At 40.4% G+C, this 15,049-nt stretch overlaps 1 protein-coding gene and 1 pseudogene across 1 annotated transcript in view; one reads left to right on the forward strand and one right to left on the reverse strand.

The window, feature by feature from the left end:
• Positions 1 to 272: 272 nt before the first annotated feature.
• The window catches only part of ADAT2 (adenosine deaminase tRNA specific 2), a 20,485-nt gene continuing 5,708 nt past the window's right edge, over positions 273 to 15,049 (reverse strand). Inside the window, exons 2-6 of the mRNA XM_034990857.1 lie at positions 10,939 to 11,043; positions 7,779 to 7,929; positions 6,279 to 6,385; positions 1,006 to 1,078; positions 273 to 895 (exon numbers count right to left, since the gene is read on the reverse strand). Of these exons, the coding sequence (XP_034846748.1) occupies positions 852 to 895; positions 1,006 to 1,078; positions 6,279 to 6,385; positions 7,779 to 7,929; positions 10,939 to 11,043 (480 nt within the window). The 3' untranslated portion in view covers positions 273 to 851. The remainder of the gene's footprint in view (positions 896 to 1,005; positions 1,079 to 6,278; positions 6,386 to 7,778; positions 7,930 to 10,938; positions 11,044 to 15,049) is intronic.
• The window catches only part of LOC118000879, a 6,150-nt pseudogene continuing 4,432 nt past the window's right edge, over positions 13,332 to 15,049 (forward strand).

Consider the following 15,049-nt stretch of genomic DNA (forward strand, 5'->3'; position numbering starts at 1 on the left):
CAATATGCTATGATTTAAAAACGATGCTCAAGTACTTGTTTTAAAAATATGCATTTTCGGGGTGCCTGGGTGGCTCAGTCGGTTGAGCGACTGCCTTCGGCTCAGGTCATGATCCTGGAGCCCCAGGATCGAGTCCCACATCGGGCTCCCTGCTTAGCGGGGAGTCTGCTTCTCCCTCTGACTCTCCCCCCTCTCATGTGCTCTCTCTCATTCTCTCTCTCTCAAATAAATAAATAAAATCTTTTAAAAAAAAAATGCATTTTCTCTAACTGCTTTATAAAAACAAAAAAAACACAAAAAAACCAAAACCGAACAAACAAACAAAAACGTGTTCTGAGGAGCACGCATTCATAGTCTAGATGTACACAACTCCTATACAAATTCCAAGGAAGTCACGGGCCCTCAACCCCTGGGAGAACAGAGTGGCTACAAAGAATAGAGGATCCGATTCTGAAAAGCCAGGCCTAAAGCAGGTGTCCACGGTGTGGCACACTCCAGCCTGGACACACGCCCGCTAACTGGGTCTGGATGCACATTCACTGAAACAGCACTTTCCTGGCCTAGGCACAGTGATTTTGGCAAGAAGGTTACGTGCTGCTTACTAATTTCTAAAACCTCGATCTTCATTTTTTTTCCCCCTTCTTAAAATGTTCTTTAAGCTTATGGAAAAGCTAATCATTGTTTATAATTGGGAGACTTTTAAAAAGTGCTAATTTGTTCCCTCAACAGAGCAAATAGTGAGAGATGATTTCCCCAGGAGTTAAGGACATATGTAAACATGATTCAGTGATGTCAACAGCTTTCAGTCCAAGAATGTCATGGAGGGGGATCAGCCTTTCATCAGAACAAGTTCAAGGTTTCTGACATTCCTTTTTCCGAACTTTTGATTTGGGTGCTGTGAAAAGAATAGAAAAGAAAAAATGAAAGAGGTAGGCCCTTGTCAAGTCTCTTCACACTGATTTGTCTTAAGTGAGGTTACATTATGTACAGCAGGGGAAAACTGACCATTTGGATTTTCCTGTTTGTAGAAGGTCTTTAACATTTCCACTGCTTCCTCGGCCCGATATCCAGGAATGCACTGATGAAATGAGAAAACTGAGAATGAATATCGGCCTATGAAAATGTGGCCTGTATCCCATAAACACAGCAATGTATACATAATTACATAAACTTATTTCAGATAACGTTAATACACTTTGGGAATAGCAGTAATGCGGGTAAGGAAATACACTATGAAAAGAATAGACGTATGGACTCACCATCACTCCAATCAACTATTATTCCTCAAGTACTATTGAAGTTACTAGCTATGTGATCTTCGGTACGATAGTTAAACTCTCTGCCTCAGCTTCCTCGTGTGTAAAATGTAGGTATAATTATAGCACTTACCTCAGAAGGATTTCATGAAGATTAAATAAGATTGCAAAAATAACACCTATTACATACCTGGCACATCGTAAGTGTTTGTTAAGCATGAGCTATTTCTATCTACTGTTATTTACTAGGGGCCCATCTTGGGGTCATGAGGTTGGGCCCCGTGTGGGGCTCCGTGCTTAGCGAGGAGTCGGCTTGAGATTCTCTCCCCCTCTGCCCCTCCCACTTGCGCTCTCTCTCTCTCAAGTAAATATAAATCTTAAAAAAAAAAAAAGTGTTCAGTTTGATCTATCTTTGGTATCTAATAGAGGGAAGGGATCAATACGTGAAAGAATAAGAAACTATGATAATGGTTAAGGAATGAAATTACATGAAATATCACATGAAGATGAAATTTGAACTTGCCTTCAAGATAGCAAATATTTGAGGTGTCTAGTGGCTCAGTCGGTTAAGCGTCTTACTCTTGATTTAGGCTCAGGTCATGATCTCAGGGTCGTGAGATCGAGCCCTGAAACAGGCTCCCACTGGGCATTGAGGCTGCTTAAGATTCTCTCTCTCTCTCTCTCCCTCTGCTCCACCCCCCAACTCGCACACAAGTGCACGTGCGCTCTCTAGAATAAATAAAAATTAAAAATTAAGAAAAAAGAAAATATTTAAAGACACTGAGCAGAGCGTTTCAGGGAAAGAGTAAGAATAAACTTGGGCTATGTGAGGAAACCAACTAATGAGGGGTTGGGGGGCCTACAGTGAAAGAATTAGATAAAATGAGGTCAAAATATACAGGGCTTTGAAGGCGTGTCACAGGAATTTGGACTTGATACACTGCATCCTTCTAAGGTGCATGAAATGATAAAATGGACAGCGATTCCAGGGAGGAACATCCAGAAGCAGCCACAGGAGGGGAAGCAGGTAATGAGCACCAGCACAAGGGCCTGGTCAGTGTGGTCTACTGCTCAGAAAGAACCTCCCTTTCTCTTGTGCCGTCAGTCAGCTCTTACCTGGGCCTATAAAGCCTGCATAAACTTTCCCCATTAAAAGAAATAACCTTTCGGAGTTCGATGTTTTTAGATTGCACATGTAAGTGAGATGATACAGTATTTGTCTTTCTCTGACTTATTTCACTATAGTGAAATAAGCATAGTGCCCTCAAGGTCCATCTGCATTGTCCCAAATGGCAGAATTTCCTTCTTTTTATGGCTGAATATTCTATTGCATATATATAATGAAATATATATATATATAAAAGTTTTCTTTTCTTTTTTAATTTTATTTTATTATGTTAATCACCATACATTACATCATTAGTTTTTGATGTAGTGTTCCATGATTCATTGTTTGTGTATAACACCCAGTGCTCCATTCAATACGTGCCCTCTTTAATACCCATCACCAGGCTAACCCATCCCCCCACCCCCCTCCCCTCTAGAGCCCTCAGTTTGTTAGAAGCAGAGAGTAGAATGGTAATCGCCAGGGGTGGAGGGGTGGGGTTGGGAGGAAATGAATAGACCGCTGATCCAAGGATACAAACTTTCAGTTATAAGGTAAGTTCTGAGGATCTAAGGTACAGCATGATGACTAGTTAACAATACTACATTGTGTACTTGAAAACTGTTAAGAGAGTAGAGTTTAAATGTTCTCACCATAACAACAACAAAATGGTAATTATGTGAGGAAAATGGTGTGTCAACTATATTGTGGTAAACATTTCATAATCTAAACATCTATCAAATCATCACATTGTATACCTTAAATTTACACATGTTATATGTCAATTATATTTCAGTAAAGCTGGGGGAAAAAAAATCCCAATAACCTTCCTTCCACCCTGCCCCTCAGGCAAGCTGCTACTCTGCTAGTCCCTGAGAACATTCCAGACTCCTGACTGTTGCTTGTGTGACTCTCATTTCCTCCTCAACCTCATCCTCACTGGCTTGTGCTTCCAGATATCCCAAAGGCCCCTACTGACCAAAACAATGGTTCCCTTTCCAGCCTCCTCAATTCTCTGCAGTTGTGGAGACCATTGACCATTCTCGATTCTTCTTAGCACTCTCTCCTCCCTTGGCTTCTCAGTTCTCATAACCTTCTCAGATCATTCTAACCATGGTGGGTCAGTCCCCTTCTCCTCATGCCACATTAAGTGTTCATGTTCCTCAGAGCACCCGCCTCTCCTCATGCTCTCATGAACACTAGCACAAGACACTCTCCTCTACTATGAAGTTAGACCAAAGGTCCTCTACCTTGGCTGCTCAGTGGAATCACCTGGGAACTCTGTGGGATTATGACTGAATGCCTGTAAGTCAGAATCCCACCCAGGTGGAAGATAAGATAGTGACATGGATCCTCGGTTGCCCTCCGATAGCCAGTCCCCCTGCTGTCCTAGCCCAAGGCTGCCTACGTGACCCCCCCCACCCCCACAGTCCCGTTTGTACAAGGTCTGGTATGGTGAGCCCCTCCTCCTGGGAAACACGGCAAAGCCATAAAAGGGGCCTGTCCCCTCGCCCATCACCAATGAATGTTCACGGAAAACCTGCTTCTGGGTAAAGGGTTTCCCATGTAGCAAAGCAGCTCCCTCCCTGCGATCTACTGAAAGTCAGCCCAGGACACAAGGGTTTGTGAAAAACAAAACTAAAAAAGAAAAAAAAAATGTACTAATATTCTCTTCTACCCTTTCGCCTTCTTATCCAGTTGATCTGGGGTGGGGACCTCCCACAGCCACACGTAAAAGCTCTGTAATATGCAGTCCGGGATGAGACCCACTGAGTTATAGATGGGGAAAGAAACTGCATCACTCTATGATACCAAGATACTTTCAACTATCCATTATAGCTACAAATTTGTGGCTTTAATAAAAAGCACACATTCTTATTAAACTTTTAAAAACGGACCAGGTATGTATTATAAGGTAATCACCATCTTCTTTGAAAAAAATAGTTCTGTAGGTATCCTCTATGAGCTTAATGCTGCTTATAATACAGCATTAAATAATTCTATGATTCTTTAATATAAAAACAGCATCCCACCTCCCACAGACTCTCCCACCCAACCCAACCCAATAAAGGAAGAAAACACAGGGTCCAGAGACCTAAGGTATCAGTGTTTTCTTTAGAATCTCAAACACTTTAGGGCGCCTGGGTGGCTCAGTTGGTTAAGCGACTGCCTTCGGCTCAGGTCATGATCCTGGAGTCCCGGGATCGAGTCCCGCATCGGGCTCCCTGCTCGGCAGGGAGTCTGCTTCTCCCTCTGACCCTCCCCCCTCTCATGTGCTCTCTCTATCTCATTCTCTCTCTCAAATAAATAAATAAAATCTTAAAAAAAAAAAAAAAGAATCTCAAACACTTTAAAAAATAATAATAATAATAATAATTTGGCATCCAACCTGGAGATATGGCTTCAAACAATGGTCATTCATTTCCCCGGAGCCAATTTGGCCAGGTACACACATTACAAACAAGCTTATTCTTCAGTTCACCTGTGCAGAAATATGTAGGAGAGGATTGTGTATGCACCCAATGTCACTCATGTGTTGGAGAGAAATTTTCTACCCATGTCTGATATCCAAGGGCACATCTTTGTTCTGCCCAGAAGCTTTGAGAAATTCTTTAGCTCTTTCTCATAAACAAAGTACAGAGTCAGCAATTTACTTGCAAAGAGTTATGTAAGCAAAATTTGAGCCATCGATATAAGTGACTGGAAAAATCAAATCACTTTGCACATTTTTTTTAATGGTCAAGCTGACTGTATTGTTTACTCTCCATCGTTTTATTACAATTTATTTTCTGATGTGATGTTAAAAGTCATCTATTCTCAAATGTACAGAAGTTGTTAGGAAAGCTAATGTTCGGCTGGGAAAACTCAAAATAGAATGTTTTCCAAAACTTGTTCTCAGTGGGATTCAGCCAAATTTAGCCCTTCATAGGTACTCAGTATTCTCCTAAGAATATCTGAGATCTTTGAAGTTAACTGCACACCATGTCCAGCATTTATTAAATCCTTTTCTTTTTAAAGCATAATATTTCAGGATTAACCTTAGAAAAAAAAATCAAACCAGTTTGTGAAAAATGCTATGTGTCTATAGGACAAACTCTGAAATATCAATTCCTAATGCTCATAGCCTTAAACATAAAAACTTGGGGACAGGTGGCAAGATTAAAGGGAAAGTAGGATTTTTAAGAGAAGACGAAAGCAATGTGGATTCTTGAGTCTGGGGGAAATTTCAATTTTGAAAAGGCAGGGGGGAAAAATAATGAAAATACAGGTATTAATGCTAGACACCAAAAATAGTACATAGAACAGGGATGCCTGGGTGGCTCAGTCGGTTAAGCATCTGGCTCGTGGTTTCAGCTCAGGTCATGATCTCAGGGTCCTGAGATCGAGCCCACATCGAGCTCTACGCTCAGTGCGGAGTCTGCTTGTCCCTCTCCCTCTGCTCCTCCCCCCATGCTCTCTCTGTCTCTCTCATAAATAAAAATAAAATCTTAAAAAAAAAAATAGTACATAGCAATAAAGCAAAACGATTGGCTTTGTGCAAAAACATTGTGTGTGCACCGTAAACAGTATCTACGGTGCAGCAGGGGGCTGGGGACACTCCCTGAGTGAGAATGACAACAGGGACAGCGTCTCCAACATTCCTGAGCGCATCAGTGAGGACTGTGGGGAGATCCCTGGGAAGGCCAGGGATCTCCTTCTGGAGAGATTCTGCTCATTAAGAGAGCCAAGCACTCACCTGGAAATGATACCTGTCTTCTTCTACTGAGGCACAAATGAACATGATGGGAGGTCCCAGAGTCAGACTGGTCCCAGCATGGCTTTTTGGTGTACTGACCGCACGTGAACTATTCCCACGAACTAATCCCACGAAGAGAGCAAAGTAATTAGCAATAAAAAGCATAAACGGGTCACGTTACCTGAAATGGTCTCCCCGTATTCGGTAGGTCAGCAGAGGCGATATTTAGAACGGAGCCACAGCCGCCAAACCGTTCGTTCTGACAGCCATACACAACCAGCGGGATTTATGAGAAAGAATTAAGGTCCTGAAGAGAGTATGCAGCTCCAGTGCGTACAGTGACAAAACCAGGCCATCCTGGACAGACAAGCTCAGGCTACTTTTAAAAACAGTTAAGCTTAGGCTTAGTCTTAAAAATCACACAATCCAGTCACACAAAAGAAGAGGTTTAAAGGATTTAGAGATGAACATCTCACAATTGCAAATAATGAAAACCGAATACACAGTTGCTAAAAGTTTATAGTTTGGTGCTCTCTCTTGTCTTTCCTAACTCACTTTCTTTGAGTCATTAGAGAATTGGAGCCAGAAAGGAAGTAGGAATTTAATCCAGGGATTTTTCGCCTTTTAAAAACAGGATTGTCCCCTAATCTTTTGCCAAATAAAATATAACCCGTGCCCCAATATAAAACAAACTAAAACTGAGCCACCGTCTAAGGCAGGATGGGGACAGAGTTCTAAGTTGACCAGAACTCCCCTCTTTACAAAGTAGAGACTGTACCTGTTATACTCAAAACCCCCTGTTATTTTTAAAGTGATAAAATTTTTCACACATAGCAAAATAAGTACATAAAAACTGTCCAAGTATGAAATTGAGTTTTTGAACAAGCGAGTAATTTTTTAAAGATCTTAGAGACAAACTTGCTAACACTCTGTATTTGTGTCGCTTACTCTATGAAAGACACAATTCAAAGAGCTGTAACTTTCTCAATTTCCCATATATCTACAATTATAACATCATCAGTGACTTGTTTTTTTACCTTATATTTACTTTGGACTTAAAATTTCTCATACACTGTAATTGGTATTAATGGCAAAAATAAACAAAAACATAAAGAGAAAGAAAAATTTTAAATCACCTATGATCTATTATTCAAAGGTGCATATTCTTCAGACCTTTTCTCTGTACAGTTTTATAATCTACTTTAATTTGTGACTTATCCTTACATAAGTTTGTTAGCTCTTAGTTTTTCTTTCTCTAGTTTTATTTGGTTAATAGTTTTACATCTATTGATATAAAATGAAGAAATCATGTGATTTAAAAATCCTTCCTAAAAATTTTTTGGCCGGGCGCCTGGGTGGCTCAGTCGGTTAAGCGACTGCCTTCGGCTCAGGTCATGGTCCCGGAGTCCCGGGATCGAGCCCCGCATCGGGCTCCCGGCTCAGCGGGGAGCCTGCTTCTCCCTCTGACCCTCTCCCCTCTCATGCTGTTTCTCTCTCTCTCTCAAATAAATAAATAAATAAAATCTTTAAAAAAAAAAAATTTTTTTTGGCCAAGGGGTACAATATTTTATAACTTGTTTCATTAATCTGTTTTCACATATTAGAAAGCAGGTTATGTGTCTGGCCATTTTCAAGGTTATAGGAAGGGCCCCCGACATTAACTCACGAAGTCGAAGGATACTCATCAGGCGGAGAGCCGCTGCACACATAATACACGGCTCCACGGTGACATACAGCACGGTGTGTTCAAATACTTCAGAAGGACTCTTGCCACTTCGATGACACCAATCGAGGGCCTGATCGATGGCCACCATTTCTGCATGTCGAGTAGCCTGAAAGGAGAGAGGTGCTTGCATCAACATGTAACTGTATTGTGCAAACACTCGAAAATAGATACCAAAAAAATGGGCCTCATGTTTCTGCCAACATTTTAATGCATAAAGGTTTGGGGACGCTCTAAGCACTTGGCAATGTATTTCCCAGTTCAAGTCCCATAACCTGACCAACAAAAGACACCTAATAGGAGATGCCGTGAGAATTATGCTATATTTTTAGTTAAGCACCTCAGAACCTCAAGGGATGCTCTTTCAATTAAAATGCCATAGAGAATATAAGTCTCAGGGGTTAAAAAAAAAAAAGAGTCTAGGGTTTGTGAATATTCGAGGGGAAGCCTGAAGTCTTCATAAGCATGTGCTCCATTTTCAGATGTTTTCAAGGCTGTCCCTCACTTCACTCTAAGCAAATCTGTATTTAGTTAGTGGAATGTCATCACTTACATTTTCTTTGGGATGAGATTTTATATTCTGGCAGACTCTAGAGAAAAGCAGACATTTGGTATCAGTCTCAGATACCTCATGGGTGGCGTAGAGGAGAAATCACACAGCATTTGCAAATAACCATTCTTAAGTTTGGATCCTGACTGTGACATTACTAATTCTGTGGCCTTAGGCAAGTTACATAACTTCTCTAAGCCTTGGCTCCCCCGTATGTAGAACGGGGTTCACTGGCATCTACACCTCATAAAACACTGAATTACAAGAAGCGTATGCTGTGTGCTGTCTATGTGCTCTGCTATGCAATAATTATTAAAGATATTCACGATAATCACATCTATCAGTAAGCTTATGCTGATCGCTATGTACAAGCCACTGTGCTAAATCCTATGTGTGATTACAAAGTCTGTCCTCAGCAAGTGTAAAATCTGGTTGGGGCAGACAGAAAGGCACTCATTAACCTGTGACACAGAGCAGGGCGTGAGAGACGCTGGTGCAGTGGCCCGAGGTGCCATGGAAGCTAGAGGCAGGTGGAAGCAATGCTGGTCCAGAATTATGATCTCAGAGCTGTAAGGTACTTTAGAGAACAGGTTCCCAAACCTGCCTGCATACCAGAGCTAACTGGGAAACTTAACAAAAAGTTTCCTCAATTCAGGGGTTTTTTAACAATCAGATTCAGAATTACTGAATCGGATCTCCCCAGAATTCTCAGTAAGTAAGTAACTGTTGAACTGAATCCCTGCAATCAACCTCTCTTTTTTAGAAAATCCAGAGTGGTGTGGTGTCCTGGAAACAAGTAGAGAAAGTGCTTTTTGGTTTTTGGAGTTTTTTTTTTAAAGACTTATTTATTTATTTGAGAGGAGAGAGGGAGAGCAGGGTGGAGGGGCAGATAGAGAGAGCGCAGACTCCCTGCCGAGAACGGAGCCAGATGCGGGCTCTATCCCAGGATCCTGTGATCATGACCTGGGCCGAAATCAAGAGTAGGCTGCTTAACTCACTGAGCCACCCTGGCACCCCTCAACCTCTCTTTTAGTGCTGAAGAACCACAAGCCAATTGAGGACATGTTAAAAACACACAGTGGGAGAGGTGATGGTAGTGATGAGGGTGGTGGTAGTTAGAGCCAAAAGTAGGACTCAGGTTTCCTCATTTGGGGTCAAGAGTCTTTCTGTAGTGTTTGATAGGGTAATCTTCTATAGGATACACAAACCAAAATAAAAAGGCAGGTTAATTTCAAGATACAGAAGAAACCCAGTCATTGCGGGGTTAGATGGATGACATCAGGGCATTTAAAGTTCTGATATTAAAGATATCATACCAAACCACAAAATACACAAAATAGGGAGATAGAGCAATTATTTAAAATACAGAATTCTACTCCCCGACAAGTATCTATATATTCACTAATTGCTACATTATGTTTATTACTTAGCTCACAAATGTTTTGATATCCAAATAATAATTGCTTTGTGAACCTGGGTTCCTACTTTGCATGTGTTTTCTCTTTGATAGATGTGATGGATAAACATTAAATGCCCCATAGCACCCCATAGTACCAGCACCAGCTTGTTCTCTGGTTCCCACGATCAAACGATAAGATCACAGTCTGTGTGAGTGGTGTTGTGGTTCTAAGCTCTGAGTCCACCTAGTACTTTTGACAATCATAAAATTGGATATTTCATTTATACTTACCATGACACACTGTTGTGATACCAAGAAGTGTTGCCTTAATTCATGAACTTTTCAAGCTAACCACATAATATAAAGGCACACAAACTATAATGTGTAATACCAGGGCGCCTGGGTGGCTTAGTTGGTTAAGCATCCAGCTCTTGATTTCAGCTCAGGTCATGATCTTGGGTTCATAAGATTGAGCACTGGGTGTGCAGCCTGCTTAAGATTCTCTCTCTCCCTCTCCCTGCCACACTCATGCACACATGCTCTCTCTCTCTCTCTAAAAAAAAAATTAAAATTAAAAAATAATAAAGTGTAATACCACATGTAGGTACAGAGACAGTAGGTGGTAGAGACTTTATTCCACTGAATTATCTAATACATGAACAGCTTCCGTTATACAATCCTTTAATACCTCCAAAGATATAAACTGAAGGTGATTTTTTAATTTACCAGGAGGAAAACATTATTTAAAGGTACTAAAGAATGTGATATGAGTTAAATTGATGTGTTTTGTAAAGTGGAATTTTCCTATATTAGATTTGCTTAAGATGGAGATTAGATTCATATCTTCAGTACTGACACTCCAATGTAATAAAATCCCTTCTTGAGTTTCACTCAAATGCTAAAGTAAAACTCCATGAAATAGAAAATTAGCCCCAGATTGTATTGCTTCATTAAATTTTTCTGAATTTTCCAAATTTTAGAAAACCAACATGGATCACTTTTATAATCAGAGAGGAAGGCATTCAAAAAAAGAAATGTTAAGGGAAACTACCCTTCCATTACACCTACAGGTCTTGACACAGACCCATCTTCTTGCCAGCTGTGATAAAATTCAGTGCACTCCTACCTTATTGCTGTATGTTTGCAATTAAACTATTCAAACGACATACGTTTTTGGTTTGATTAACTTCATTTCGTCCCTTCCCCACAACTTCATTGTTGTAGACCATAAGGCAGCCAACAGGAACTTCAGTACTTTCTAGGGCTTGCTTGGCCTAAAAGACAAAGTAGAAAATTTAAGATGTAATGTTCAATACTTAAAAAGATTATAGGAAAGAAATAAACCAGCATAAGCACACATATATAAACCCCAGAACAAAGAAATACAGCTGAGCTTTCCCTTCCCTCAAATATAGTTCAGTATTTAGTGCCTTTGTTCTCCATTATATCCATATTAAGGGAGACTCAGGAACAAACCCCCTGCACAGGTTCTGAGCCCCTGATTTTTTCTTCTCATTGGAAGCAGAAGTGAGCAAAAGGCTGTTACTGACTTTTGTTCTTACGGTGGCAGGGTCTGTGCAACTTTTCAGAGATCATATACATATGTGTAAAGGAAAAGAATAAATAACATGTATAAATACTTTATTGAAGTCTTTTCCTTGTTGAAATTCTACTTGCTTAGTTTTTTTTGTTTCACTAAATATTATAGAAGATACCCTCTAGAGCCCCAACAGCATAAAGGTAACCAGACTGGATGTCTCTCTGTGCTATTTCTGCTTTGACACAAGAAAAGCTTCGGAGCACTCTATGTGAAAATGGCACAACCACTTTGGAGAACACTTTGGAAATTTCCTTAAAAAGTAAACATACACATAGCCAATGAACAAATTCTAATCCTAAGTATTTATTTAAGAGAAGGGAATATATGTCCACAAAAAAAAAAAAAAAAAAAAAAAACTGTAAAAGAATGTTCATAATAGCTTGATTCATAATAGCCCAAATCTGGAAACAGCACAGGTATCCACCAACAAAAGAATGGATAAGCAAACTGGCACAGTCACACCATGGAATACTACTCAGCAATGAAAAGGAACAAGCTAGAGATACACACAACTGTATGGGTGAATCTCAGACATGCTGAGTAAAAGAAGTCAAACACAAAAGCATACACACTGTCTGACTCCCTTCAGGTTTAGTACTAGAACAGACAAAACTAAATACAATGATAGCAATTTCTTCCTGGAAGGGCATGTGTAAACTGATCGGAAAGCTTTGCATAACCTGACATGCTTTAACCATTGTTACAGTATTGGACAGAACTAGCCTGTGGGTGGTTCATGACCCGGGTGGGAAGAATGCAGTCTTACTGCTTCAGCTACTCTCTCCCTACATCTGTGCAGGCCATAGCTCTCTCCTACCACGCTGGAGGAAGAAGGAGAGATATAGCTTGCTACCACTATGCTATGTGCCTCTCCTTTCACCTTCATTGGCCCAAGGACAATTTAAGTGTCAGTTGAGCATGGTTGAAGTGGCTAAGCAACCCATGTTAGCATGATGATAGGAAGTTATTGCTACTCTAAATAAAGTATAGCCAGGAATAGGGGCTAGTGCAAGAGGTAGAACATGCGGTCTTAAGCAATGTCTTCAACTTTACACTGTATATGCCTTATGCTGTGTGTGAATACCTACACTTAATTGGTAATCTAGTCTTCCAAAGTGTCTTCAGGCCTGCCAAAATAAGAAATGCTATGCCTTTCTAAAAACAGCCATACTTGGGTTTTCTTGACTGCAGTGAGATGGAAATGTTTATACTCTAGTTCAAGGGTTGTGTTCTTCATTTGTTCTCTCTCAGCAACAGGATCAGGGAGTATGCGGATATAACCTGCTTGCTTTTGCTCTCTGCCCAGAGAAGTATTCTTTAACTGTGTTGGGCTGGGACTTACCTGGTTCAGTCATTGACAGAGCTAGAATAAAAATGGACAGCCTCTGATGGGGGAGACTTTGCAAATATAACCAGTGGTTTGCCCTTTTCCAGGATGATGGTGGTAGAAATATTCTTAAGCTTGTTTTTCTGATTTATATTTTTCCATGGAGGTGTACCTTACGTACAATGAAATGCACAGACAGGTCTTATATATGTTGTCCATTCAGTTTTGACTGATGCAAACATCTGTGTAACCCACACCCTTTTCAAGAGTTTTGACCACCCTGGAAAAGTTCCTTGGTGAATATATACAAATAAATATACAAATGCACCATTGGCTACTAAAGAAAGGAAAGCCAGGAGGAGGACTGACAGCCAGGGAGGATGGCGATGCTGAGTACCCACACAGTTAAGGCAATCAGCACATGAAAAATGTTATTTAAAATAAGATTGGGAGTACACAGAACCCCAAGTACACACAAGAGAGAAATCATGTACTCATCCAACAAATATTTGTTGAAGATCTTGAGATAGGGAAATTATCCTGGATTATTCAGGTGGCCCTAAATGCAATCACAGGTATCCTAATAAGAGAGGCAGAGTAAGAGATTTGAAGACGTTACACTGTTGGCTTTGAAGATGGAGGAAGAAGCCATGCGTCAAGCAAAGAATGTTCCAGAAGCTGGAAATGGTGAGGAAACATATTCTCCTCTAGAACCTTCAGAGTGTACGCAGCCCCGCTGACACATTGGGTTTTGCCCAGTGAAATAAATTTCAATCACCCGGCATCCAGAGCTATAAGAGAATAAACTTGTGTTGTTTTAAGCCACCGAGTTTGTAGTAATTTGTTACAGAAGCCATAGGATACTAATACACTGTTAAGAAGAAGAAAAGACAAGCTAAAACAGGAAGAAAATATTTGCAAACTGCATATCCAACAATGGTCTAATACTAAGACTATATAAAGAACTCTCAAAGTTCAACAGCAAAAAAACCAAAAACAATCCCACTAGAAAATGGGCAAAAGATATTAACAGACACTTCACCAAAGAGGGCATATAAATGGCAAATAAGTACATGTAAAGATGTTCATATCATTAGCCATTAGGGAAATGCAAAATAACCACAATGAGTTATCACTACACACCATCAGAATGGCTAAAATAAAAAGTAAAAACACCAAATGCTGGTGAGGTTGAAGAAAAACAGGACGACTTATACACTGCTGGTAGGACTGTAAAATGGTACAGCCATTCTGGAAACTAGTTTGGCAGTTTCTTAAAAAGCAAGACATGCAGTTAACATATGACCCAGCAATTGCACTCTCTGGCATTCTCCCAAGGAACCGAAAGCTTATGGTCATACAGCACATAAATTCATATACAGACATAAATGTTTGCAGGCATTTTATTCGTAATAGGCAAAAACTGGAAATGATCCAAATGTCCTTCAAAGGATGAATAGTTGAACTGTGGTACGTCCATCCCAAATAATACTACACAGCAACAAAAGGAATAGACTACTGATTCACTCAACATTTGGATGGACCTCAAGGAAATCATGCTGAATGAAAAAAACCAATGCCCAAAAGGTTCCATATTCACATATATAACATTCCTGAATGCAAAATTACAGCTACAAAGAATGGATTAGTGCCTGCCAGGGCTTAAGGGCTTGAGAGTGAATGGTGGCTATAAAGGGTAGCATGAAGGAGCCCTGTGGTGACTGAGCAGGTCTGGTGGTGTTTCTGCAAAACCAAACATGTGATAAAATTGCACAGAACTACACACATGTGTGCATAGAAAGCTGATGAAATCTCAATAAGCTCTACAGACTGCATCAATGTCATTCTCCTGGTTTTGATTATTGCACAACAGTTGCATAAGATGTTACCATGGAGGAAAGCTGGGTGAAGGGTACATGAGACTTCCCTATATACTTTTTTTTTTTGCAACTTCTATGAATCTATAATTATTTCAAAAGGAAAAGTTTAAAAAATAATAATAATAATAATAATAAAGGAGTAAACAAGAAATATCTTGCAATGGAGATTAAGAAGAAATGCCTAGTAAGGTACGAGGAAAATCAGGAGTGTCAGGGCGCCTGGGTGGCTCAGTCAGTTAAGCGCCTGCCTTTGGCTCAGGTCATGATCTCAGGGTCCTGGGATTGAGCCCCATGTCCTTGGGGTCCCTGCTCAGTGGGGAGTCTCCTTCTCCCTCTCCCACTGCCCCTCCCACTGCTTGTGCATGCTCTCTCTCTCTAAAATAAATAAATAAATAAAATCTTTAAAGAAAGAAAGAGAGAGAGAGGAAGGAAGGAAGGAAGGAAGGAAGGAAGGAAGGAAGGAAGGAAGGAAG

This window comes from Mirounga leonina, unplaced genomic scaffold (genome assembly GCF_011800145.1).
Source record: "Mirounga leonina isolate KUSES-001 unplaced genomic scaffold, KU_Mleo_1.0 Mir_53, whole genome shotgun sequence".
NCBI lineage: Eukaryota > Metazoa > Chordata > Mammalia > Carnivora > Phocidae > Mirounga > Mirounga leonina.